General features: G+C 41.4%; 2 protein-coding genes across 3 annotated transcripts; one reads left to right on the forward strand and one right to left on the reverse strand.

Moving 5' to 3' along the window:
- Positions 1–1,850: 1,850 nt before the first annotated feature.
- SQOR (sulfide quinone oxidoreductase) lies at positions 1,851–20,961 on the forward strand. The gene is made up of 10 exons (XM_088148588.1): positions 1,851–1,998; positions 9,172–9,431; positions 11,934–12,104; positions 12,425–12,478; positions 13,585–13,779; positions 14,381–14,590; positions 15,138–15,321; positions 17,162–17,229; positions 18,378–18,556; positions 19,216–20,961. Exons 2-10 carry the CDS (start codon positions 9,198–9,200, stop codon positions 19,271–19,273), a joined length of 1,353 nt encoding a protein of 450 aa, XP_088004714.1. The 5' UTR covers positions 1,851–1,998; positions 9,172–9,197; the 3' UTR covers positions 19,274–20,961.
- On the reverse strand, positions 20,216–27,508 carry LOC103064836 (nicotinamide riboside kinase 2-like). Of its 2 annotated transcripts, XR_015797499.1 has the most exons (9): positions 27,275–27,508; positions 26,476–26,566; positions 24,792–24,837; positions 24,423–24,597; positions 23,488–23,559; positions 23,274–23,380; positions 22,952–23,052; positions 22,622–22,713; positions 20,216–20,375 (listed from the first exon to the last, which is right to left on the reverse strand). XR_015797499.1 is itself a non-coding variant. In XM_088148589.1 (8 exons), the coding sequence occupies exons 1-8, from the start codon at positions 27,298–27,300 to the stop codon at positions 20,370–20,372; spliced, it is 615 nt and encodes a 204-aa protein (XP_088004715.1). In that variant the 5' UTR covers positions 27,301–27,508; the 3' UTR covers positions 20,216–20,369. The 2 variants fall into 2 exon arrangements, 1 of the variants encoding a protein (XP_088004715.1); XM_088148589.1 differs by lacking the exon at positions 22,952–23,052.
- Between the last annotated feature and the right edge of the window lie 454 nt (positions 27,509–27,962).

Below are 27,962 nucleotides of genomic sequence, written 5' to 3' on the forward strand. Positions count from 1 at the left end.
GGAGCTCTGCGTAGCTATGGAAGCATTCTGGGTCATGGCCAGATCTGCTCAGCTGGCTTGCGTGTATATTACATCCTGCTTTTCCTTGTTACCAAAAGCTACGATAAAGACCTTTAAATATCTTTCCTGCTTACGGAGACACTATTGCCACGGAGCGATATATTATCAGTCCCTAACATGCATGCACGGTTGCTTTGCCAGAGTTCTTTCAAGCTCATTCTCCAGCCTTCAGAATCAGCCACCAGGCTGGAGTCATACTTACAAATAGCAACTAGGTTGATTCGGGGCACGGCTTCTGTAAGGAGCAATGTTACAGCTGGCTTCTTCCTGCCTGCAAGATCCAGCTGTTATTTCAATGCCGGAAGGGAAAAGCAATCAACAAGCTCCCCCCCCTTTTTTTTTAATCAAAGGAAAGTATTTATTACTTTCTGCAGGTAGGACTCGAAGTAAGTTGTGGAGCGCTGTATTTTTTTTATATGGTAGTGTTTGCCATTGAAGTTTTAGAGAGTCAGTGCGTGGTAGCAGGGAAGATGTTGGACCAGCACCAAGGACACCCATGTTGAAGTCCGCCTTCCACCATGAAAGGTCCTGGGGTGACTTCGGGCCAGTCACTCTCTCTCAGCCCAACCTGTCAGAGGATGGTGCTTGTGGGGAAAACGGGCGAGAGGAGCCTTACATATACCAGCCTGAGCTCCTGGAGGATAGGCAGGCTGTGCATCTCACCAGCTTGAAGAGGAAAACCCCACTGAGATAAATAAGCAATAAGAACCATCACCAGGATCAGACCAAAGGTTTATTTATTTAGACCAGTATCCTTTTCGTCACAGCAGTCGGTCAGAGTTTCTCAGTGAACCCAGGATCTCAGATCTATTCCTTGCCAGGTATGGTCATGATGGCAGCCACAACAAGGTGATCGAAGCTCTACTTGTTTTTTAGGTGGGTCACCCTTCAAAAAAAGCAGAGTTTCAACTGCACAATCTTGACTTTTTTGACCGTACCTTTCAGAGACCCCCTAGTTCAGTGTTTCTCAACCTTGGGCACGTTAAGATGGGTGGGCTTCAACTCCCAGAATTCCCCAGCCAGCATGGCTGGCTGGGGAATTCTGGGAGTTGAAGCCCACCCATCTTAACGTGCCCAAGGTTGAGAAACCGCCCTATTTCCTTGCATCTAATTACACAAAACTAGATTACCTCACCGACTTAATCTGATTAATCGCCTTTTCAAAAGCCAAGCTCTCTTTCAAATAATTTAGATTATAAACCCCGGCCACCACTGTCAACGAGAATTTGGGGAACTAATCGAACAGACGAGGACTGTGGATGATGGAAGTGGAAGGCCCGCACATCTGGAGGACTCTGAATCGGGGGAAGAATAACCCATCCGGGACAGATGTTCCCGAAGCCCCTTTCTTCCAGGCCTGGTGGACTACCATTCCCCTCCTCCCCAGCCAGCGCTGTTGCCAAGAGCCCCGAAGCGCTCCAGACTGCCGCCCCAGATACAGTATCTCCCTCGGTGGGAAAAACTTTGTAACGGAGAAAGCAGCGCAGCGGACCCGGGGCGATCCCGAGCCGCCCGGCATCGCGACCGCGCAGGCTTTCCCGGGCAGCGCCGCCGGCAGGAGAAGAGCTGCCGGCGGGGCCCCAACAGCTGATTTCCTCCCCGCAAACCTGCGCGCCACGGGTCGAGCTAGCCGCCGGTGCGCGGTGCGCCGGCAGCCGAGCCGCTGTAGGTCCGGAGCGGGCAGTAAAGAGAGCGCGCTCTGCACGCGCTCCGGAGCGCTCGGCTTGCGCGGGCCAGAGTCTGACCTCCAGCTGTTCTCTTCCTGCCGCGCGGCTCCTCCCTGGCCGTAGGGAGCGGAGTTGATTTGTCTCCAGCGGCAGCCTCCCCCGGGGTGGGCGGGTGACCGTGGCGGGTCTTGCGCAACGGGCGGCGGCTCTGGCGCGGAGCGAGCGCTGGAGCGGCGATTTCGGAGCAGCGAGCGGCGGCTCTTCCTGGCAGGTGAGTGAGCGGCCTTCGCTTCGGAGGAGGAGGAAGAGGAGGAGGAGGAGGAGGAGGAGGAGGTCAGGCGCAGAGATCCTCCCCCCACCCCAACTTTTCTAACTGCCTTGGAGGCAGCCCCATCATCCTGGGGAGCTCGCCCAAGCCGCTGGAGCAAACTTCTGCAAGTTCCGCGCTCGTTGCAGAAAAGGCTGCGGAGTTTGACGGCGAGGGGAAAATGGTCGTTCTGGGGAGAGGGGGGTGACCCGAAGTGAGCGGCGGATCCGAGCCTGTTGTTTGCTGTCAGTTGCAAGAGTCATTTCCTGTCTCTCACTCTGCGGAGACTAACTTCAGGCCCACTAACCTCTCGGTGGGGTTGCAACAGTTAAAGAATCTTTTATTTTGTTTTTTTAGATACTTTTATCCCACCTGTGTTATTTTTATGAATAACTCAAGGCGGCGAGCATACCGAAGACTCCTTCCTCCTCCTATTTTCCCCACAACAACAACCCTGTGAGGTGGGTTGGGCTGAGAGAGAGGGACTGGCCCAAAGTCACCCAGCTGGCTTTCATGTCTAAGGTGGGACTAGAACTCACATCTCCTGGTTTCTAGCCTGGTGCCTTCACCACTAGACCAGCATTTCTCAACCTTGGCAACTTTAAGATGTGTGGGCTTCAACTCCCAGAATTCCCCCGCCAGCCATGCTGACTGATGGGGGAATTCTGGGAGTTGAAGCCCACACATCTTAAAGTTGCCAAGGTTGAGAAACACTGCACTAGACCAAAGTGGGTGGTTTACTTCCTAACAAAGTTTATTGAAAGGCAAGAATGCTATTTTAGATAATGCAAGTCGTTCAGTAAGGCATATACTCGTTGGATGAGATGTTATCTTCTAAGGTAGACTTTCCAGCTTCACCTCTTCGCTGATTGCATCTCAGTTTAAAATCCACCATCTTGATAAAGGGTAACATTGATTGATCAATAAAGAAACTTGTTAGATTCAGTTTAAAGGCCTGCTTAATCCAGCAACTAGTGTGCTATCAGATGCTCCTGAAAGGTCCATGCGTTGAGCGAGGAAGCTGTGGTACATCTTAGGTTTGCCTCCAATAGTGGTATTTGATGGTAGACTACTCCTGAACATAGAGGCTTCACGTAGATATTATGGCTTGTGACTTCCAGGCAACTGTGGATATGTGATAGTCTTGTGATATTCAGCATTCGAAGGTGTGGTGCAGTTAAAAAAAACCAAAAAAACCTCATTGTGTTGAAATTCATCATGAGCCAGTCATCTGTTCCCAGACCCTGTTTTAGGAATCCAGACACGCAATCATAGATGCTTATTTGATTTATAATTTATGTTCTGCTAAAAAGCAGTGCTCAGGAAATGCAGCAAAACCAGTTAAATGAAAAGTCACAGCTCGTCAACTTTAAAAAGAATAATCTAACTCACTGATAAAACATAAATAGCTCTTGATATTGTTAAAGGGCAAGACACTGTAGACTTTATAGCAGTGTTTCTCAACCTTGGCCACTTTAAGATGTGTAGACTTCAACTCCCAGAATTCCCCAGCCATCATATGGGAGTTGAAGTCCACACGTCTTAAAGTGGCCAAGGTTGAGAAACACTGCTCTCTAGTCACTTTGAATAAAGAATCTCTCTTTCTTCCCGCTTGGAAAAAGGGGGTCAAAATAGCTTATCTTGTTGGGCAAGCAGTGTTTCACTCAGAGCAGCTTTTTTTTTGGAACAGAGATAGATTTTCTGTTGGGACAACCTGTGCCAATTAAATTGATGCCTTTTTGGATCTGGTTGGTTTGAGAACGCGGCAGTCCTTTCGCCAGCTGGGATGGGCAAATCACAGATCCAGGGAACACAAGTCCCATGTGGCTTATTGAAGCCCTTCTCCAGTTAACAGCCTGATCATATCGCGTGTTTACTTGGAAGCAAATCTGGCAGATTTCAGCCACAACACCTGGTAGAACCACATGCGAAAGATCTCAGCCAAGTTCAACCTTGGCACCATTGGTGAAGCTGGCAGAGAATGCTGGCCAAAATGAGTCAGTTGTCTCATTGTTTGTGGGAACGTTCCTCGGTAATTATGCCTTGAAAGTGCAAGATGGGCCTTGGATCACAGAGAGACTGTGCGAGAGGAGAAGTCACACCTTCCCTTCCCATCATGGTTTGCTTGATTGTGAGATATTGAATAAATCACAGCTGGCTGGATTTGTAGAAAATACTGAGATTTAATTTAAAGTATTCAATTTGGGCACCGCCTGACTCCAAACGAACTCTGGACAGCGTACAGTAAACCTCAGCAGACTAGAAAATACAATAATCATAAAAAAGGAGTAAGAAAGTCAGTTGGATCCATGATAGGTGGACCTGGTGGGAAGGAAATAGAAAGCTCAAAGTATGTTGAATAAAAAGTGTTTTAGAATTGCTCCAGATTCAACTTTTCATGAGTGCACTCCAGTCCTCTGGACCTGGTGTCTCCAAGACTATGTCTTCTAGCATTTCAACCCAGGGCACTGGCTGGGAATGCTGGAGGTTGTAGTCCCAAACTCATTTGAAAGAAAACAGGATAGGGAACAGTTCCTGTTTATCCGTCTGATTCCTTTTTAAGTGTGCATTTTAAGATCTCATACCTGGTACAGAAGGTTTAGGAAAGGCTCAAGGAAGGACAGAAAGCACAATCTGAGAGGAAAAGGAGAGGAGGAATGGTTTTATCTCCAAAACTCGCAAAGGGAGAAGGCTGAAGTCCACTTCTTGATTTGAATTTAGCAGCCAAATATTTGAATTCAGGGTCCAGGCTGGTTCAGAGTTCTGCATTACAGACTATCAACAGGAAACTAGCCTTTAGGGAGAGGTGTGTGTGTGTGTGTGTGTGTGTGTGAGGGAGAGAGAGAGAGAAAAAGAGACACACAGAGAGAGGGGTGATAGCTTTGTTCTCCTTTTGCTTTTTGCCATTTTACTGTGGTGTGTGGCAAGTGTCTGTGTGCTTAACTTTGGATGAAGTACTTGGTGATAAATAAGGCCTTGGGGCTGTTTCATATTCCTTGAGCAAACACCCTGGCTACTCAGATCAGCTTTAATTTGCTTTCCAAGCCATGTCTAGCTGACATTTAGCCATCTCACAGCCATCATTTTTCTAACCTAAACAAGTCATAGCTGTGCCGGGAGAGGAAACATCTGTGTGGCAAAGGCTTTCTAGATTTCATAACTCGCTTGCCAAAGTGAACTGTCTGTTCTCCAGTGGCATTTATGACAAATTGCACCACAAATCCCGGAGGCCTCTCTTCAGTTTTATTTCAGTTTCAAGAGAGTAAAAACTTCACCTGGTAGGAAAGGCCCCCAGCTGGGCAAATAAATAAATCCCCTGAAAATTTCTGATCGGCGAGAGTGGGTAATGTGCACACCGCTAAATTAAATTAAAATATAATTGTAGACAAAGCTACAGGATTGAAGTCTCATGGAGGTGTCAAAACCAAGGATTTGCTATGGATTCCTATGCCCAGAGAATGCCATCACTGGGAAGCCTGGAGGCCAGACATCTTTGTGGTGGCCCCTTTCCTCTGGAAAAGCTCCCCCTCCTTCAGATGATAACTTCACTTCTATTATTATTATTACTGTTTTGGAGAACTGTAAAGGCCTGGCTGTTTAGGAGGGCCCATGATGAAGGAATGGAGGATTGACTATTCTTCCAAAGAACAGCTGTCATGGGAATGAGTGAATGAGATCCTGGTTCCTTTGGCTTCTTCTGAAATTATTGTATGTTTTTCATTTTAATTATTGAACTGAGGTTTAGTAAGCCACTTGGTTACAGATCGGAGCAGCATAGAGGCTATGCAATAAATAAGGAACTAAGTAAATGTCTTACAAGATTTCTGTGTCCTTGTAGGGAGACCCAGGAGCAGTATTTCTCAACCTTAGCAACTTTAAGATGTGTGGACTTCAACTCCCAGAATTCCCCAGCCAGCATTCTGGGAGTTGAAGTCCACACATCTTAAAGTTGCTAAGGTTGAGAAACATTACCCAGGAGAGAATTGGGGCCATTTTTAAACTTTGGAGCTCCTGTACCATCCGGATTATGTGACAGTGTTTGTGGTCTGAAAAAGCTGTTGACCTTGGTGGGACAGTCTGTGGGTTGAGACTCGGAGTAACCTTTTCTCCTAGATCAAATGAAACTGGGGTTTCCATCTTTGGCATCTATGGAAAGAGACCCTACCCTGAAATTGCTCAAAGTCTTTTGACCCGTTGGGTCTGCCAGATGGTGAGGAGGAGTTAGATCTTTGCTTTCTGCTATTTTTCCCATTGGAAGGAAATTGCTGTTTAATCATTAAGCCGTAGCCCTTTGTCAAGTCAGAAAGTGATGGTTTTCATGCAATGTTAATAACGGAAAATCTATTTACGAGGTGGCAGGGGTGATCTGGAGTGAACAGTGCTGGGATACAGATATTTGTGGCCACTGTTCAGCTGGGGAACGGGTTGTCCTTTTTTGTCTTCAAGAGTAGGACAGGGTTGCATAAAATTCACTCTTAGTTCTTGGCCTTCAAACTATATGCAGCCATAAGGGAATGGCATTGAGCGATGTTCAGTTACTCTGCAAGAGGCAGACCTTTGCTGATATAAATACAGGAGCCAACTGTTTGCTTTCTGGGTTGAAAGACAGAGCAGAAAACATATTTATTCTACAGTGCGTCATCAGTAGGTCAAAATGTACCTCACCAAGTGTGAAAATTGGAAGGTTGTGCACTTCGTGTGCCTTTAATGTGCATAACTAAGATATGTGTATGTACACACACACACACACACATATACAGAATCTAGTATTTATGTCCCATCTTTCCTCTATGGGGCTCAGAGAGGGGGGTTCATCCCACTTCATACCAATAACCTTGCATCGTAATTTGGGCAGAAGGAAACAGCTGACATGCAGGACTTTCCATAGGCGAGCACGGACTTGAACTTTTAACTTCCCTATAAATGTATTGGACCCACTGTAATTCTAACCTCTAGGTCTCTGGATGAACCTCCTCCTATTCCTTGTCCATGCATCTTTCTTGTCAGCAACAGGGGAAATGACTTTCTCCTGGTGTGTGTGTGTGTGTGTGTGTGTGTTTTAACCTTCAGCCTACAGCTTTCTAATTCTCAAGTGGTCTCTCATTCAAGTCCTCACCAGGCCTGATTCTACTTAGCTTCCAAGCAAAGACAAGATCATCCAGGCCCTCTTACCAGCTGAGAGTTTCTAGGTATGCTAAAACCGACACAACAAAGTCCAGATGCACTGAAGCTTATTGCCAGTATTTTAATCTTGTCCACAAAGGCAAAGATTTCCAGAAGTTGCTTCTCGCCCAGGAAGGGAAATAGGTCTATCTTCCTTAAGCTGGAACTCTGGAGTACCGTTCCCAGACAAGCTTGAAATGCATCCCACAGCCTTGGCCTTTTAGTGTTGCAGAAGTTGCTTTTTCCATCTCTCCTAAACGAATGCTCCAAAAAGGCAGCAACCCACTTCTTTGACCAGTTTTTCAGGAGTTCAGATAAATTAAGCTGAATGCGTGTGAAGAAAAATATTTCTCAACCTCCTTTCTCAAAGTTTGGGATGGGAGATGCCATAAATCCAGTGGAAGAAGAGTGGGAAGAAACTGGGTGGCTGGATGCAGAAGACTTGAGTCATCAAAGGCTTGATTATATACCATTCACATCTTCTGCACTTCAGGGGAGAGTTGCATTGCCATCATCTAATTTCTCTTCCTACTCTTCACTCTCTCTACTGGAGGGCCATATAGTGAATTGTGTTTCTTAAAAAGAAGTTGTGGACGTGGGCCAGATCTGTAAAATAAACATGCTTTTATGTTTGTTGTCAAGAATTAGCAATTGGTTTAGCTTTTCTCCCAAGCTGACTTCATGTGGATTCTGTCAAGTGTCACGTGCGCAAGCCAGCATCCATTTTATAAACCTTCTCAATTGCTTAACTGCCTGTACAAGTAATATGAACGTTGTTATGGCCAATGGCTGAATCATTCAACCCACACCACAGTCACATAAATTGCAGTTAATTTATAATACAATCATGCAGATATTTTATCTGGGAGAGTCTGAACTTAACTGAACTTTCTGTTGAAGAATCGTGTTATCAGTTTCTCAATAGTAAAAAAAATCCATTCATGTAAAATAGAATTGGCATAAGTCTCAAGGAGGAAAAAAGTGGGAAGGTTGAAACTGGGTGTGGAAAACAATTGCCAGAGAGTAGATTAAAAAAAAATTAAGGCGTCTTTCATGGGACAAAACACTGCTGAATTTGACATAATGCAGAATCTGCATGAGCTTCATAAATAATGTCTTAAAAGGCAATCTATTACCCATCTAAAAAAAATGTAAGAACATTTGCATTTTGCCAAAAGCAGCAAACATATACCACATTTTTTTACAGCTGCTAAAAACAAAAACTGCCTTCTCCAACTATATTAATGTTATCTCTGAAATAATGAAATGTAGATGGAACAAATGTAACTTCTTAGAAAGTGTGTCAACAAAGTTTTTATCATTTTTAATAGCATATCCAGTGTTGGAATAGTATAGTAAAATTTCTGACTGCTGTCCCATACATAAAAACGGTCTTTTCCATCTGGATGTACATTGTTGTAATTGTAAGAGTAAGATACATTAAAAGAAAATATTTTGCTTTTGTCTGTATGTCAGAAAAGTTTTACTAGAAAGTTTTAGGAAAACATTCCTGGATGTGAGTAATTTAGCAAAGGAATAACACATGGCTGATATGAGAAACTTGGGTATTGTGCCTGGAGATATTAGAACCTATAGCTTTTAAGAGGCCTCAAAGGTCATCTAACCCAACCTGCCAGTGCAGAAAATCTGCTGTTTTAGAATCCCTGATAAGGGATCACCAAGCCTTCTTCAAAAACTAACAAATAATCTACGATTTGCAAGGCAGTCCAATATTGAAGTTGTTTGCATTGTCCATATGCCTTGAGCCTTCCATAATATCAGCAATGACTGAGTCACACTTTGGAACCCAAGTACTGATACCATATTTTGAATGTTGGACTATGTCTTGGGGGACCTGCTTTCAAATCCTTTATTCAGGCACTGCTAAAGCTCTTTAGTAGAATAAGATAAAGAATGAAAATGACATTTGAAAAAGAATTCACCTTTACTTTGATGTTCTGCCTCTTTCTCTAGAACTTCCCAAGTTGATCTCACCCAAGATGGCTACCATTGGGTTGATGTCCTCCTGCACTTGTGCCCGTCCCTTGGTGCCTTTACTTAGATTGGGAATTCCCAAAATGAGTTCGTCCCAGTTACACACAACAGCCAGGACTGCTTCGAAGGATTACTACGAAGTGCTGGTGCTTGGTGGAGGTTCAGGAGGAATCACCATGAGTGCCCGGATGAAGCGGAAAGTGGGAGCTGGCAATGTGGCAGTGGTGGAACCCCAGGAGGTAAATGCTTCTCTCTCTGGCCCAAAGAGCAGAATCTTTGAAATGCTAGCAGTTGGAACAGTCCTGTCCCACATGTGTTCCCAAGGAAAGGGTACTTTCTCCGACTTTTTTGAAGGGTCTTCTCTATTTTTAAAAATTTAATAATGAATTGGTGTCTATTTTCTGTAAGTACTGATGCAGAGGAAAAAAATGCCGCTCCAGCTTGTTAATGAGCAGAAACAAAGTGTGACCCATGACTGAGCATCAGACTGTTGGGATCAGATCTACAGGCACCAACATTTCACCTGGAATAGGAAATCCTAAAGTTTTGGCTTCTACTGTTAGGGTGGGATTGTATTGCCGCTCTCCCACATGTGGAATTAGGCCACGTTTGTTCTGTTATATTCTACATCTTTCACCTTGATCTGTAGTCCAAATGATCTGGAAAAGAACCAGATTGAGCAAAGCAGCCCTAGAACAAAGGCATTTAGAAGGAAATTTCCTCTAAAGAAGATAAAGAAGACAGACCTAAAAGGGCCATTTCTTCAAGGAATAACTTGATGTAATTTGTTTGTAGCAGTTAGCAGGAAAAAAAATTAATAGCAGTTAGTTGCATCTCAGAAGAGACATGGATGTCCTTCCCAGCGCATTACAATCTGGAGCTACTCCATTGAGACCCCTTTGTCATATCAATAAGCAAGAATAATATGGTCTAGAGCAGTGTTTTCTAACCTCAACACCTTTAAGATGTGTGGACTTCAACTCTCAGAATGCGGTTGCATTGTCTTCACAACACCTTTCACAGATAGATCTTAAGATGCTTTCTCTGTTTCCTCCTTGACAGCTGTCTGTCAAACTCTTCCCCGCAAGAAAGAATGTTATGTATTTATTGCACTTACACCCTTCCACAGTCTATCAATTCTTGAATGCTTCATATTCATATGGCTCACGGAATATGTTTAGACATTTGTCATGGTTTATAAAGTACAGTGGCTGGGTCTACACATCATGCTTAGCTTAAACTCATGAGCCATGTCATAGCTTAGTGCAGTGTTTCTCAATTCTGGGAGTTGAAGTCCACAAATTGTAAAGTTGCCAAGGCTGAGAAACACTGGCTTAGTGTGACATGTTAATCTAGCGTTTTTTCCTCTAAGATCGCTTTCCCCAACCTGTGCCTTCCAGATGTGCTGAAACTGTAGCTCCTCAAATTTCCAGCCAAGGCAGCAATGTCATTTGCGGGTCTGTGGGACTCTAGCTAGTTTAACTATATGGTTGCATTGATTATATTTTTTTTTCTTGTTTTTAGTTCTGGAAAATAGGTATTTTCTACTGTGATAAGCCTAAAAGGTGAAAGATAACTCTGTTTAAATGAAATCCATTAACAAAGATAAATTAAGCTACCTTTCATGAAAACTTTCCCCCAGATCTGTACACTAAAGCTGACTTAGGACTTTATTTCTCAAGCAGCAATAAAACACAACTTTTTTTTTTAAAGGAAGAGACATCTAAGAAGCAGTTAATGAGATCTGTTATTTTCATGGCAATGATCCCACTAGGTGTAGTCATGCTCTTGGACACACCTAAAGTAGTTGGGTAGGTGTGAATGTTGGTATCACTTGGAGAGATCAAGGTTCTTTTATAACATATTTGCAGCTTGTTCCTTCAGGATCCATGTTGGTATAAAATGGTAGACTAGAATTTTCACCAGTGATGAACAGAATGCTAGTGAACATCACTTAAATTGCTCCTGCATGTTCCTCTGATCAATGTGCATTTTTGGTAAGCCTGAACAGCTTCATCCATTGTTCAGTCATACAAACCAGGAATTCTGGCTTGTCTTCTGGAACTTGAGAACTATCTGAGTTTGTTAGCTGTGTCCATTGGCAGGACAAGCTAGCAAGAAGGATTGGATGCTTGCTCAGTAATTCTGATGTGCTATTTTGTAAGTCAGTGAATTAGCAGGTATAAATATGAATTTAAGCAGGGTCAGCCAATTAAAACAGTTAATAGTAGTGGCTGGATTAACATATCATGCTAAGAGGTAATCAGGTTTGCTTGGTTTCGTTTTGCGTGTTGAAGTGAAACCCAGCCATTTTGATTTGTCAACCTGTTTAGGGTTTAAGGATATTGTAGGAACCTAATTAATTATGTTTTATGCCTAAAGAAGTTAAGAAAACAATAGTTTAGTCTCTTGTGTAATCTCAATGTTTCTTCAAAAAGCACACCATTAGTTTGTAGAAGCCACTGCCAGAAAGATCAGGTGAAGGTCACTCACTTAAATAAGGAATTAGGTAAAGTTATAAAGGATTCTCTTCCCATTAGCAGCCTTTTCCCAACACAGAACTATCCAGGTATATTGAATTTATAGCTCCCAAAATTCCTGCTCAGTATAATCAAGGGAAATTCTTTAGCCTGATTTACCAAATCTCCCTAGAAGTGTGAACTGTCTGATTTCACTTGTTCATTTCCATTCCACTACTTGTGCTTTGCTGCCAGCTTTTATCCAAAAATTATTTCTTTCAGAAACACTATTATCAGCCCATCTGGACTTTAGTTGGAGCTGGGGCAAAGCAGTTGGCTACATCAGCCCGTCCAACAGCAAGTGTTATTCCTTCGGGTGTAAAGTGGATCCAGTCCAAGGTGGAAAAGCTGGATCCAGATAACAACTGTGTCTATTTGGGGAACAATCAAAAGGTAGCCCATTTAAACTTTCTGATTTACCTGCTCAATTAAATCTCATCTGCACAAACAATTGATAGAGCTTGAATACATGATATTTACTCTTTGGTTCTAATGTTACTCATCACAATATTTCTGCTATCTTCTCCTATAAATGTTTTCTTTGAACTTCTAAAAAACTTTATCTGATGTTGTGATTTTTTTGCATGATTCTTGCTGCAATAGTGATATCCAGGTACATAGGCGAGACTGCATGTCCAGCATTTATGGCCAACTGTCTATTGAAAAATCCTTGGTTCCTGTTTAAAATAATGGTTTCCTTCCTTCTTTTAAAGGTATCTTATAAGTATTTGATCGTTGCTCTCGGGCTGCAGCTGCATTTTGAAAAGGTATTTTATTTAAGCTCTGATAGTATAAGTGCTCTGTTGGTATTTTCTTAGGAGATTTCTCTGCTGATAGGAACCAGGGTTCAGTGGCTTGCGTGCTCCTTTTATGAAAATCCCACCTTCTGAACACGACTGTAAGAAATAGTGTTGCATCTTTCCCACAAGGAAGTACTCTGTGGAAATTGTGCAACTGAGGTTGTGCAACCTGTAGCATGGATAAATCCAGTAGAAGAAACCCATGAGGGACCTCTAGTGTTTTATCAAGAAATTGAATGTATCCAGGGACACCTACAATGTTTATGTGAAATGAGCTTGTTTTAATGGTGGACACCACAAATGATCGCTAACTGGGCACTTTGGGAGGCAGCGCTAGAAGTATAGCAAAAAATTATTTTTCTTCTTTAAGGATGCTAGGTTATATTCAGCACTAGAGATGAGTCTATTAATCTTTGTTCTGGGTTCATCTAGCAAAATGAAGAAGGTGGAAAGGTCTCTAATGAAACCCACAGCCAAACTTTTTGAATTCACGCGTTTATCCAAATCATTCTTCCCCTGAGTTTGAAAACATGATAGCTAAGGGAACTGTCAAAAAAATGAGGTCAGCCTCTCCTTGCCACTCCTCTCTCCTGTTAATTCAGGCAACAGTTTATATACACCAGTGCCAGTCTTGCCCTTTATCCAGTAAAGAGGTGTGATGATTTAATCTGAGTATTTTGCAAATATTTACACATTAAGATAATATTCACAAATCAAGTTAAATGTGAATGGAGTATCTGTGGATATGATCTTGGTTGTATGGAAGTCTGAGCAAATGTGTGACAACATCACAATACACTAAGCTATAATGTAAGTTGTTTACTTTGGACGTACTATGTTGTGTGAACCCTGCTATTGTGGTTTGTAGATGATGGTTTATGTCTTAATGTGTTGTGTGAATTGAACACATGGGTGGCTTATTCAATAAAGCATTGCTAAAGGAACTATGGCTTAGCTCAATTGGTGAAGCCAGGATGCTATGCTTGGAAATAAATGGGTCTTGAGTGTAATATACTATGGCCTGCAAGTTTAACCCAGTGAAATACAACACTGCTAATTTTGTTTTATTACAGATCAAAGGCTTGCCTGAGGGTTTTAAGTTTCCTAAAATAGGTTCCAATTATTCCGTTCACACAGTGGAGAAAACATGGAAAGCTCTGCAGGGTTTCCAGGAAGGAAATGCCATTTTCACCTTTCCAAATACCCCAGTGAAATGTGCAGGGGCGCCACAAAAGATCATGTACTTGTCTGAGGCATACTTGAGAAAGGTACGTATCAGCAACTGGTATTGTTGCCTGAACAGGTAAGAATAATGTTGTAATCCCAAAGACCCAGTTTATCAGAAGTGCACTTATGCTAGTTTAAACTGCTAGAATATAAACTTAAAATATGAGTAGCTTTAGAATGCTCATCTAGCTGAAGAAATACAAGGCAGTTGATGAACAGTTGAGTTAAATAAGATTGGTTAAATCTGCATGAATTTGCACACATAACTAAAACTGTAGCAATCAGCATATCCAGTGGATCGATGCAGACATCATATTAGAAGAGGTGCTTAACTGAAGTTAGTATGTAGCGTGAATCCCATTATTGCAGTTTGTAAACTGTGCTTTATGGCCTAATGTGTTGGGTGAATTATCTACTGGGGCTACTCCAGAAACTGTTAGCTGGAATAATTTTTGGCAGGATATATAAACCCAGTCATGATTAACGAACTTAACAGATTATTTGGCAATTTGGTAAATATGGAAGCACTCATCCCTTGCTCATGGCTTTCACCACTCATCTATATGTGTAAATGGATAAGAAGAGGAATTCTGAAACCAGGGACTTTCAAGAAAGCATCACTTTTTTTCTCATCTTCCATAGACTGGAAAACGCTCCAAAGCCAAGATCATATACAATACTTCCCTTGGAGTGATATTTGGTGTTAAGAAGTATGCTGATGCTCTGCTAGAGATTATCAGACAAAGAGATATTACAGTTAACTACAGATGGAACCTTGTGGAAGTCCGAGCAGATAAGCAGGAAGCAGTTTTTGAGAACTTGGAGAAAGCTGGTGAGACACAAGTTTATCGGGTGAGCAAATGGAATCTTTCAGATCCTTCTGGGTGAATTCCTTTGACTATTAAATTTCTGTTTATGGTTTAAGTTGGTTGTCTGTTAGAACTGGCAGGGAAAAAAGTGTTGGAGAATGGGATGTGCCTTTTTAAAACCTACTCGTGCAGCACTACCCATTCTTATGTGATACAGAAGTTAGAAGCAGCAAGCGTACAGGTAGTCCTCACTTAATGACTAGTTGAGACTGGAATTTTTATCATCAGGCAATGTGGCCATTAAGTGAAACATCATATGACTGCAGGGACACTGCATGGCTGTAGTTTTGAGGACCAGGCGTAAGTACCATTCGTTCAGCACTGTTGTAACTTCGAACAGTCACTGAACAAATGGTTGTTAAACAAGGATACCTGCAAACTGTTGTAGAAGAAAGGACCGAAGCTGGAAGTCATGGCTCCCCAGTTGCTTAGTCAAGGAGTCCTCATCTCAGTTGGGGAATTTGGCTAAAACTAATCTAGAGGATGAGATTGCTAATCAGTCTCATTTCTTTTTCTTTCTCTGCATCCAGTATGAAATGCTTCATGTCACTCCACCCATGGGTCCCCCCGAGGTACTGTTAAACAGTCCAGTTTCAGACGTAGCTGGCTGGGTGGATGTAAACAAGGAGACACTGCAACATGTGAAATATCCAAATGTTTTTGGGATTGGAGACTGCACAAACCTCCCTACCTCCAAGACTGCTGCAGCTGTTGGTGAGGTTTTTAGATATTTGCATTTTTGTCTCCCTGTACGCAAGGCCAAAAGCCAGTTTTAAATGTTGAACTGAATCCTCTTGTGCCTGAAAGCATTTGACTCATTTGGCCATCAGAGAGATCCCAATTAGGATTCAATGTAAGACGTTTTTCTATGGAATAGGGGAGAGAGAGAGGGCCTCAAAGCCTGTGACTGGTTTCACACATAATATTACACCATATATCCATTAGCTTATTGGAGCAAGACCAAGACAAGCACCATATGTGAACCCAGTCTGAGTATACACCTTTTGTCCCACCAGGTTTAGTACCAGATAACTATACTTTATGCAAAGTGTACAGCAGTGTTTCTCAACCTCAACAACTTTAAGATGTGTGGATTTCAACTCCCAGAATTCCCCAGCCAGCATGCTGGAGTTGAAGTCCACACATCTTAAAGTTGTTGAGGTTGAGAAATACTGGTGTAGAGGGCATAGGGAACAGCTTTGAAAGACGGAAGAGCTGCTATCAAGGCAAGCACAGTTTGAGCCTGTTCCAAGAAACGTGTGAGAAAAAGTCTCAGACAGGCCCCTCCTTAGTTCACATGAATATAAGGGAGAGGGCAGCACATCCAGACTTGCGAGTTTCTGTTACAATAAAAGTAGCCCTGACCTCCATAGTGTTGGTTTCTTAAGTCTGATCTACCTTATAGGGCTTACACAAAGTGACACAGGGTTAGGAAACTCTTAACACACTGATAGCCTTGGAGGTCGGGTTTTAACACCTAGATATAAAAACAATCATACCAAATGAATTTTGACAGTGGAATTATATTTGGAAATCACACTATTTGGAGCCACCTTTCCCAGCGTGGTGCTCTCCAACAGTACTGACCACTTAATTCTGAGGCTGGGAAAAACTAGTCAGCACTGGGTGGATGGGGGATGAAATTGTGTTGTTTTATCTCCAGTGTCCCTATATACTTAAGTCAGATATACAGCTGTTTACTGTATCATGCATGGACATGTTAACTAAAAGATAACACTTGTAGTTGAGAATTGCTGGCATTTTAAAGCATGAGCTTGTCCCCTCAGTCGTCGGATCTGAACTTGTAGGTGGGTTGCAGAATGACCTGCAACAACTAAAGTGGTCTCATTTGAAAGACTATTCCCTCTGAAATCTGATAGATATCGCTAAGTAATTTAGAAGTGAACAAAACTCTTAAGTATCATATGGTCTGATTCTCCAGGATCTTAGCTAGTAGCCTTTCCCAACTGCAGTTGGAGGTCCTTAATTTAAAAGCTGTACCTTTTCCTGATCAAAACATGGACTCCAAATTCCAGGTTTTTCTAGATTTTCCTATATTTATTGTAATTATCATGCCTTCTGGGTTTCAGTGGGACACGGCTGGTTTAGTTGGAAAGGGAGGATCTCACGTTAATCAGCGAGTAAATTAATATGGTTTTCACAAAGAATAAACTAAAGGCATTGCTTGAACACTTGTAGACGTTTCTGGCATTTTGATGTCTATCTTGTGCAGTTCTGTGTGGTTACACTAAGTGCTTTTAGAAGGCATAGTCCTTGTCCCACCTGACTTTCTGAAGACTGTAAATGGCAGTCTTTTAACTCCTGGGGAGTTAAAAAATGTGTTGGCAGAGAAAAAAAATGACCAATTCATATAAATGGCTGTTATAATTAGTGATCCACAATTTGGCTAATCTTGAGAGCATTCCCAACATGCTCCTAAAAATCTTCCCCCTGCCACCAACTTCAAAGAGTTAAACCACCTTAAAAAATTACAACTCTGCTCTTCTTTGAGTAGAAATATGGGACAAAATAAAACATTTTATCTCTTCCACAGCTGGCCAGTGTGGTGTACTTGATAAAACAATTTCATGCATCATGAAGGGCAAAACTCCCACTAAAAAGGTAACTTGTCCTGAAAAGGAACTATATACTTGCTTCTTATTGGGACAATGGGCTTTTATTATTTTTGGGAAATATTCATATTTGCAATGGATTATGTTTAAATTTTTAACTCATTTAGAAGTCAGTTTAATGCTCTGAAGACTGAAGTTTTACATACAGTTCTAGACCCTGCATCTCCAAACTGTATTGTACAGCTGATCGTTAAATAATGGAAGAAATTTCTTTCCATGGCTTCTAATTTTAAAAACTGGATTCACCCAATGACAGTGAATTATGGGAGAAGGAGAAAAAGAAGAATTTCTTCACACAGTACATTAAATTCTGCAACCCCTTAAACTTAACAAGGGTTACCAGTTTGAATGGCTTTAAAAGAGGATTAGCCAAATTCATGGAGCATGAAGCTCATTAAAGTGTACTTATCAAAAAGCTAGGCCATTAATCAGTTCAGTAAAATTCAATACATTCCTTAACAATGCCATTGCTTACATTTACAAGTGAAACTGTCAATACACATTTAATTTATATTTTTGTTTTACCAAGATTCTTGTATGGTTAAGATAACCAGCTTCTCCTTTGAGAATTTATTAATTTATTTTGCTTTTATTTTGTACAACTCAAGGTGGTGTACATAACACACCTTATATTTCCCCCACAATAAGAGTCCTTGAAGGGGGTCTAGCTGAGAGGGAGTGCCTGGCCTGAGGACCAGAACTGATGGTCTCACGGTTTTTAATCCAGCACCTTAATCATTACACCAAATCTGCTCTCAATGATATAAACATTCTTAATTCTAAATGCTCCCATAAGTGGACAACATGCTAAAAATGTGAGGGTTTTTTTTTAATATTTAGGATTTATTGATTTTGGTGCCTTCAAGTCAGCATTGACTCCTGATGACTGCCTGGACTAGTCCCTGCAGTTTTCTTGACAATGTTTTTGGAAGTGGTTTGCCATGGCCTTGTTCTTAGGCTGAGAGAGGGGGACTGGCCCAAAGTCATCCTGCTGGCTTCGTGCCCATGGTGGGACTAGAACCCATGGTCTGAGTTTCTAGTCTGATGCCTTAACCATTACATCAAACTGGCTTATGATATGTAAGATACCGTGTGCTTTTCTTATCCTAAAAGGTATATATTTTTAATGTTTTATAGTATGATGGATATACTTCCTGTCCTCTAATAACCAACTACAACCGAGCAATCCTGGCCGAGTTTGATTACAATGCTCAACCTTTAGAAACATTTCCGTTTGACCAGAGCAAAGAGAGACTGATAAGTTTTCATATGAAGGCAAATATGATGCCCTATCTGTATTGGTATGGTCTTCTAAAGTAAGTATTCTAGCAAACCGCAATTCATACTAGGTAGGGGTTAAGGAGAACTGACTCCCATAAAAATACAGTTAATTCTGTACTTTTACAAAGTCACTTTGTGTGAGATGGGTAGCTATATAAATGTGACACATAAATAAATTCTGCATTAATTGCATAGGTAGGCAGATTTAATTTGAGCAGTGCCATTTATCTAAAATCCTTGGATAGTGGTAGAGAACATAAAATGTGCTTGCTATGGGATAGACTGAACTGGAAATATGTTCTGTAAAGGACATATCTATCCTGCCAACATAAGCCTGAATTGTTAATGTTTGTCTATCCCTGCATGCACAATTTTAATTTTGGCCACTTCCTACAAGAATAAACAATTGTGTACACTAGTTTATTACATGTAAATATCAACTGAATTTCCAGAACAGGTATTGTCTTAGTCTGTTGCACAAAAATAGTTTGTAGCACTTCTGGTTGGTGTTTATTTTAGTGCAGAAAATCATATTTTAATGTTTAATTTGCATGTTGAAATTGCTTCATTTGATTCCATTATAAGGAGCAGCAATGTTTTCTATTGACATAGTGTTACATTTTATTTCAGGAAATCTTTAGCATGTATGATTCTCTGGAGAGGTATAAATTCTTTTTTCCCCCCTTTCTCATAGGGGATACTGGGGTGGTCCAGCTCCAGTGAGGAAACTATTCCACCTTGGCTTGAAGTAACAGCTGAAGTCATCCTCTGCCAGCTACAAATCATGTAACACTTAAAAAAAAAAAAAAAAAAAAGCATTCAGAGATTCTCCACAGAAATTAATAAAATAACTTCTCTGTAGGAATGCAACCTTCAGAGTCCTCTGCATCTTAAAACTCAGGTACAGCTTTTCTTTATTTCTGTACTTACAAGTAGCAAAGTATTGCCCAGCAAGCACAGCCAGCAGCTGTATTTTTAGCAATGTCAAGCTGACAGAATTAGCCTTCAATAACGGTCACAGTGGTTGTGTAACCTAAAAGGACACTAACTCACCTCACCTCATTCATGAACTTTAGGATGGCTTTTTAAAAATCTGCTCTCTATCACCTTGAATGCCTTTTCCCTTGAAACTCCCATGCACTGATAATGGCCCACCTTACAAAGTTGCTGGCATTTACAGAAGTTTTAAGTGCAAACTGTTGTTAACTGACACACCAAGAGCCACTTGCTTTGTTTTTAAACAGAAGGCATGGAACTCTTCATTATTAAATGGAAAGCACTCCTATCTTTATCCAGTTAAAATAATGGTTTTCTGTTGTGGAGGTGAACTGGAGTATTTGCATTCCTGTACTAACTTAGCTTTTCACATTGTTTTAGTCAACATCTCTTATGCGGGACCTGTTTCAGCTACCAGTTCTCTGTAGATTGCTCAATTATAGCATTGTTTTTCAATGGTTGCTGAAGTATCACAGCTCAGTGGTAGAATAAATACTTTGCAAAGAAAAGGGGCTGTTTTAGTATTCAACACAATAGCTTAAAAAAAGGTCAGGTAGCTAGGGACCCAAAAGGACTTCCTGTTCCTGACTTGGCATACAAAGTCCCTGCCAAGTCCAGATGAAGAAAAAGATGTCTACCCGAATATAAAGCCGCTTCCTGCAGACTGGCATTAAGCAAAAAGCACAATTCCACAAAGATACAGTAAAAGGCGTGTTTTAATCAAGGCCAGATTTTAAAGCCTTACATCAAGATTTTTTTAAAAATCACCTTTACCGCCAAGTCAGCATACACACACACTAACGCACAGAGTTACTGAAGATGTATCTTCTCAGGAACTCCCCAGCCACTTGTCTAATGCTGTAAGAAGAAAAACATGCTGTGAATGGCTGCTGTACATCTTTGTAAATACAGTAAGGCTACAATCCTATTCTCATAGACCTGGAAGTTCCATTGAAGTCAACAGCACTTGCTTTCAAGTAGAAGTTTAAGAATTCATGGTAAGGGAGAACAAATTTATTAGAATTGCACAGCTCAAGTTTCTGAAAAGTCAACCAAGTGGTCAATGCTTAATGAGCTACTGCAATTTCTTGAGTTTGTGGAGATAGGAAAGTCACAGCATAAGCACAAGTTTAATACTTCACATAAATATTTTTGATATGATAACCTTTCAAAAAAGGGATACTACATCAAGAGGAATTTTTATTCCAAATACAGCTTAAACCACCTAGTCCTATCAACTCTCTAGAATGTAACTGATTTATCTGTATACAAAGACTAATTTAATTGTAGCTTTAACTTTCAGCAAAATATGGAACTTCATTATTAGGGTGTGCAATATATTCTGGAAACATTTTCCCTTATCTTTTCAGTTAAATGTGTTAGTTTCTCTACCAGATATATAATACGCAGAAATTACAGTAAACTACATTTTTTTGTATTGCTACATATTGGAGAATTGTATTATGTCATTAATTGCCTCTCACTGCTGTAAGTCAGCTACCATATAATTACTCGTATTTTAATTTATGCTGCCTTTCTTCCAGAGGCAAAGGCAGCATACATTCTATCTTCTTTTTATTTCCATAGCAACATCCCTATGAGTTTGGTTGGACTGAGATAGTTACTGGCTCAAAATTACTAATGAGTTCCTCAGACAAGCTTTACAATCATTTCTAAAAAGATCAGAAGTCCAATGATAGAGAAATAATAAAAGTCAACTCCACAAAACTCATTCCATATTCCTTCACTTGCTACCTGTTCTGAAAGAGAGTCTATGTTTCTAACACCAATGTGACTTACAAAATTCTGGAGGTACCAATTTAATAACTCGAGCTATTTGAAAAAGCTGGATGAAGCAGAATTTTTACTACCATGTTAGGAGGTGATCAGTTTGCGATCTAATGAGCAGGAAAAAGTTGAAATAGCTATGCACAATGCTGAAACAGTACAGGTAGTCCTCACTTACCAATCACAATTGGGACTGGTAATTCTGTTGCTAAGTGACACGGCTGCAAAATGAAACATCACACGATCACACCGACTTACGTCAGTTCCGGCTGCAGTTGTTAAGCGAATCACTGCGGTCGTTAAGTGTGGCATAACGTGACCACAACTTTCAGCTTCCCCATTGGCTTTTTGCTTGTTGGAAACCAGCTGTGAAGGTTGCAAATTGTAATCTGTTCTGGGATCATGACCCAGACCATGGGATGCTGCGACCATTGTAAATGTGCACTGATTGCCAAGCACCCGAATCACAATCATGTGACCGGAGGGATGCTGTAACAGCCACAGCTTCAAGAACCGGTTGTAAATCTCCCTTTTCAGCACCATTGTAACTTTGAACGGTCACCGAACAAGCGGTCAGTAAGCGAAGACTACCTGTATTGTAATAATTCTACAGATGTCTTTTTAAAGGGTATGTACAAACCAGAAAATATATTTTCTAAACCTAAACAAGCCATTATACTGTGGAAGTTGTGTGGAATCATTTCAAATTAGCTACAGTTTGGTAGAACAAAAACCCAGAATGTTTTAGTTGCTCTGGGTTTCAAATGAAACAAAATCAGAGGGATCCTAAAGCAATCTTATGGAACAAGCAGAGAAAGGATGCTGCCTGTCACCGTCTCCCCTCAGTAGTTTGCAGCACAGCATATCCCATCAGCTGAAGCTTCCCACCCCACTGTCAGTGTCCCAATACGGCATATTCCACCAGCTCCCCAGTGCCATCCTTTCTGTGCCTCCTCTCAGCTGCAACCACTGAAACAGCCTGTTCATCTGTTCTTTACTCCGATGGTTTCGTCAGCAGACAACAAGCACCATCTATGCCATCTGTCCCCCAATCCTAGCACCTTGCCTCCCTCCCCAGTCACTAATGCCCTTGATCTTTTCCAGCTCCCCACCAAACCACTTCTGCTTGGAACAACCACTTTTTGATGTATGTTCAAAACAACAACTCTGTCTTTATCAGTACGCCTTTGAATAGCAGACTAACTAGTGGAATTCTTAGATTTGTAATCACCATTCCAAAACAATGATGCTAGAATTTCTTTGCACATAATAATCTACACATGATTTGCTCCCACACTTTTAAGTAAAATACATACCATCTTCTTAATCAGTTCTTCTAAGTTGTTCTGGATATGATTGTAGACACTGTTAAAAAGTTCCTCCCTTGATTTTGTTCCATCCAATTGAACTGGAATATAAACAGCACCATTTGAAAATAAGAACAATTTTGCTGGGCTCAGTATTAAGTGATATATTGCTGCCTTATGCTCAGTGGTTAAAAAAAAAAAATCACAATCATAATGTTTTCTGAACAGCAGAAAATTGCAGCTTGTTATTGTTTCCAAATTTAGCAAATGATGGCTTGTTCAAACTATAGTTTCTTAAAAACCATGGTACTGATTACAGGCTATTATAAAGCTACTAACCTTCAGCAAGTAAAAACTGAGTCCAGACAACTAAGCAAAACTATTCTGACTTCCTGACCCAAGCAATCCCTATCCCTTTCATTTTCAGTCTGTGGACAGAGCTGCAAAGTAAATGATAAAGAGAATTAACTATAAACAGTTACAGTTTAAGTAAAATTATTTATGTGACAGCAACACGTTGTATTTGCAAACAACCCTGAGAATGTTATAGAAAGACCTACATCTTGAAGTGCCCTTAATTATCTAACTTAGTGATACTCAATTATTCAACCTTAGTGAAAATCAAATTCAAAAGGGGCTTCCAAAATCCAATTTAACTTACCAACATCAACATTAAGGTCTTCCATCACCTTCTTATGTTTGATATACATGGGCCAAACATGACCATCAAATAGCCCGGGTGGATCTGGGACAGTGTAATTCCTTGAACTAGACAAAGAAAAAATCCATTTGAACTGGGTTGTTATGTTGATCTTTTATAGTTATCAAGTCCTTTTACATATCCACCTGTAACATTATTTTCATATCAGACTTACCTTCTCCTCCTCTTACATTCTTCGTAAGGAATAAAAAGAAAATATCGGACATCAAAAACATCAATCAGGGGTCTGAAAAGAAGGAAAATCTGTCAGGTTGTTTGTTTTGCTACACAACAGAATACATGGGCAAAGTCCCATCTTGTGCAGCATCATGTTCTTAACCACGACTGAGAGTTTCTGGGAAGCTCACCATCAGAAAATAAAGCCTCCCCATTAGGGAGACATACTGACCCTGGTGCAGCTCATACCGACTCTCCATGTACATATCTATTCTCCCACGAATGGCTGAATGCTTTTTCTAAAACCATTTTAAGTCAGTGCCCAGTATCAATGGCTACAGCTGCACGTACACATTATGCTAAACCATTATGTAGTCGTTTTGGCATGCTGGCTAGGGAATTCTGGGAATTGAACTCCACACATCTTTAAGTGGCCAAGTTTGAAAACCACTAGTGTATCTACGCTCCAAAACATCTTGGAATATTTTAGGTTGCACCTACATTACTTCAGATGTATCTTGTTTATTTGTTTTTGGCCTCTTCATTCAGTACAGTAAGTCTCTAGGATTTCTCACTACCTAAATAACTGCTTTTCTGCCTGGTTTATACCCTGCAATAGGTAGAAAGTTATCAGCTACGGGTTAAATGCAACAGAAGGGCCCATCAAAAAGGTGCTCCTCCTTCATGATCCTCTGTATACATAATCTGAAAACACGAACAAGTAAAATTTATCTAATCGCAACCTGCTCTCATGTACGTTGTACAATCAGAATGGTCCACACAACACCTACTGCGTTATCTGTCAAATACCTGCTAATAAACAAGCGTAGGCAGGTACTTGATAAGATACAGAAAGCTGTCAGTCCTATGACTGAAATGGCAGGACCTACAGAACATTCCTCTATTAGAAGTCATTGCCTTGACTTCAGTTACCTGTAAGTATAAAGTAAAAATCCTTCTACAATAAGAATATGAATGGTATCATCATTTTCCTCTGTTGTTCTGGTATCAAGTATATTAATGCCATGGGATCGCTCAAACTTGATCGGGTTTTTCCTCCAGGCACTGATGGTACTCATCATTGCATCCATATCCAAAGCGCTAATAACTAAGGCAAAAAAACAGTAATATGTTAGATCCAAAGGAAGACACCAACAGTATAAGAAGTTATGAAATACCCTGATCTCAGTTGGCTATCAAACTTGCATTCTTATTCTTTCTTCAGTTCATTGACTGGTTCTACGAGAAAGCTATAGGGTTTTTAAAATAGCTAATTACTGCATTGATATAAATAGAACTTACCATCATACTGTTTAAATCCATCTTCAACCTGTATCTCATCCTGGGGCTGAAACAGAACAAAAACTGTCTGCAGAGCTAGTCACAGATTTTCCAAGGCTAATTTTAAGAAGAGCAAGATGGATAAAACTGTGTTGAAAATTGACTGATAGTTGTCTTATTAAGAGATTATAGCTGGACCTTCAATAACTTACATAATGTAGGGTCACAAGGCAATGACAAGTCACTTTACCCTTTATCTCATCACTAACAAATAGACACCTATCCTATTTTCAAAACAGAAGAGTCATCCCAACAGTATATTGGGATCTTATCCACAAACTACAGAAAAACCTTTATGCCCCAACCCTCCAGAAGTAAACTGATATATGACAAAACATAAACACGTTAAAGGGAAGACCAACACTTAAGACTTAACAGAAGAATAACATGAAACTCCATGTAGTTCATAAGCTGGGAAAACAAGAGCTGTAAAACAGACAAAGTTTCACTAATAGTGATTCTGCAAACACATGGAATTCAAAATATGTATGGATCTGATGAAGGATTGGAGAAAATAATGGAAAGATTGAGACAATCTGTAAAAAGATGGAACAAAAACTTAGGCTGAAGATGTTCATTCAGAGAGGCAAATTGCAGCTCACTATGCATTTAAAATAAACATCCCAACATCCTAAGGAAGAGGTTTTAGTACAAAGAGAGCAGAGAAGGTGGTTTCTTAATGTGCCATCTGCCATTTTCTTTCCGTTATCTTTCCTCTCAGTTAAGTGTAAGCAAGCCAGTATGTACTTGAGAAGAGCTATGAGGAAGCAATCAATTGACAGAATCCTTACTCTCTTGCTGTTAAAACTGAATATACTGGTTCTTTTTATATCTAGGAAGAAACAGAATTAAGAAGAGGCAAAATTGCATTCACACGCCACTGTTATAGTTTTATTCACTACTGAACAAGCTACAATTCAGCATGAAGATACAGGACTATTCTAGGAACAAGTAAGGCTTGGGAATCTGTACAGATTAGATATCTACATCTACATTTATTTTCATATTTTATCCTAACAAAAGTGACATATTAAAGCTCAGGTTGAAGGTTCTGCAGAAATTATTTTCTAAACACTTTCTAAACTTTCTTTTACAAGACATGACCAATTCCAAATCGCTTAGTTTTGTGTTTGAATCACAAAATATGCTCAGACTTGCATACTCAGTATAAATATACATATATACATATAGTCTGCATACTGAGCCCCCCAGATTGCACCTTAACTTAATTTCTTAAAACTACAGAGCCATGGGCAAAGGAGAATCTCCACTTTTTTAGGCAATGAGTAACATACTTGATATAACTGAAATAAATATAGTTTATTCAGTAGATGCTCTAAAAGTTGCAAGAACAATTCTGTCTGTATTATCCTGAGGAGTTATCCAGGCTCAGCCATGTTTGTCTGTGGACAATGCCACAGCAGTTCCCATCAATTACATGGGCAGAATGCTAGGCTTTAACTGTACCAACATCATCACAAACTATAAGCTCATACGTTAAGAATCAGCACACTTCCCAAGATAGCCTATATCCGCACATTCTAGTCAGGAAGAGGAAATTATATAATGGCTTTTGAATACCTGACAAAACAAAACAGCAAAGAATGGGAATGGAAGGAAAAATAAACTAAGTTTCCTGACCCACCTTAAAGAAGTCATCTTGATGCACCACACTACAGTTGGGTAGCGACTGTGTGAGTTTATCAGTCAAGGTGGTCTTCCCGCCATTCGTGACTCTAAAATAGGAATTTCGGACAATGGAAAAAAAGAATTATATCAGCAAACGCACCAAATCAAAACATTTGTAGAGTACAGAAATTCCACTCAGGGTAGAGAAGTTTTGAGATGAGGAATGAACAGAGGGGGAAGTGAGAGTGACTAGCCCAAAACCATCCAGAGCTTCCAGGCCTGAAGGCAGACCAGAATCGGGTCTCCCCACTCCTGGCTCACCGACACTGGCTCTCTCAGTGGCTTTCAACGGTACCGTCTGTCTCAACCTTTTCCTTGGGGAGGAAGGTTGAAATAAATAAAAGAAAGCGGCAGCTCACCCCGCTTCCTTCAAACTGGCCAGCCAACCTGCCACTCAGCCTCAGAATTAAGCTTCTGAACACAACATGGCTGCACTCATTCACTGCATAGGGCCATCCCGGTAAAAGGGGGATGGGGGAACCCCACTTGAGAGTTAATGCACCATTTTTTTAAAAAAAGGCAACACTGTAAGCTGGGGGGGAACAGGAAAATCAAAGGGACGCAGGAATGTCGCGGCGGCTGCCGGAAAAGCAGCAGCTGCGGCGGCGGCAACAGCTGCAGCGCAGAGCAGGAGCCCCGCACGTGCAAACCCGAAGTCATTCCCGGCCCCGCGCGCCGGCCCCTCCCCAACTGCGCAGGCGCGGGAGCCCCCCGCGCCAAGCCCCCCCCCGCGCCCTCCTCCTCCTCCTCCTCACCCGCCGATGCCGATGATGACTTTCATGATGCCGCGAGCGCGTCTGCCTCACAGTTGGTTCCGTGGGAGCCCGGAGGTGGAGGAGGAGAAGGAGAAGGAAGAACGGAAGGGGAAGCGGGAGGGAAAGAGGCACGAGCGTCAACTGCCGAGAAGGGCCATAGCGACTGAGAAACGGCAACAACGGGGAGAGCCGACCGCGTTGCCGCCGAGCCCTGAGCGAAAGGAGGAGCCGGAGTCGCCGCGCGGACCTTTCCCCCACCCATCTCCCGCCCTCTGACGGGCTGGGCGCACGCTCATTGGTGGTGGCTGCCGCCAATCGACGGCCTCGGAGCGCCGGCTGCCTTCCACGCTCCCCCTAAGTCTTGGCGTCCAATAAAAGGATAAGAAGCGAAGGCAGGCTCCCTCCGATTGGTCAATTTGGCTGTTGGCCCGGCCTCTCCCTCGTGCTAGCGTGTAGAGGCTCCTCGCCTCACAAATCTTGCGCTTGGAGGTGTGGAGGCGAGGGGGAGCGGTTTGGTGGGCGCGGCGAAATGCCCGGTCCTTTTTAAATGCGAACTTCTGAGGGAATTTTCCAAAAGAAACTGAAAAAAACCGTGAAGTTATCGACCCTGTCGAAGGCATGATTTTATACTTTTTTGAGGAAAAAAGTCTAGGTTCGTGTATCACAGTCATCCATAGAACATAGCATT

This window comes from Python bivittatus, unplaced genomic scaffold (genome assembly GCF_059951505.1).
Source record: "Python bivittatus isolate LINGU-HERP-01145 unplaced genomic scaffold, Pbiv_v1 ctg000530_np1212, whole genome shotgun sequence".
In the NCBI taxonomy this organism is placed as follows: Eukaryota; Metazoa; Chordata; class Lepidosauria; order Squamata; family Pythonidae; genus Python; species Python bivittatus.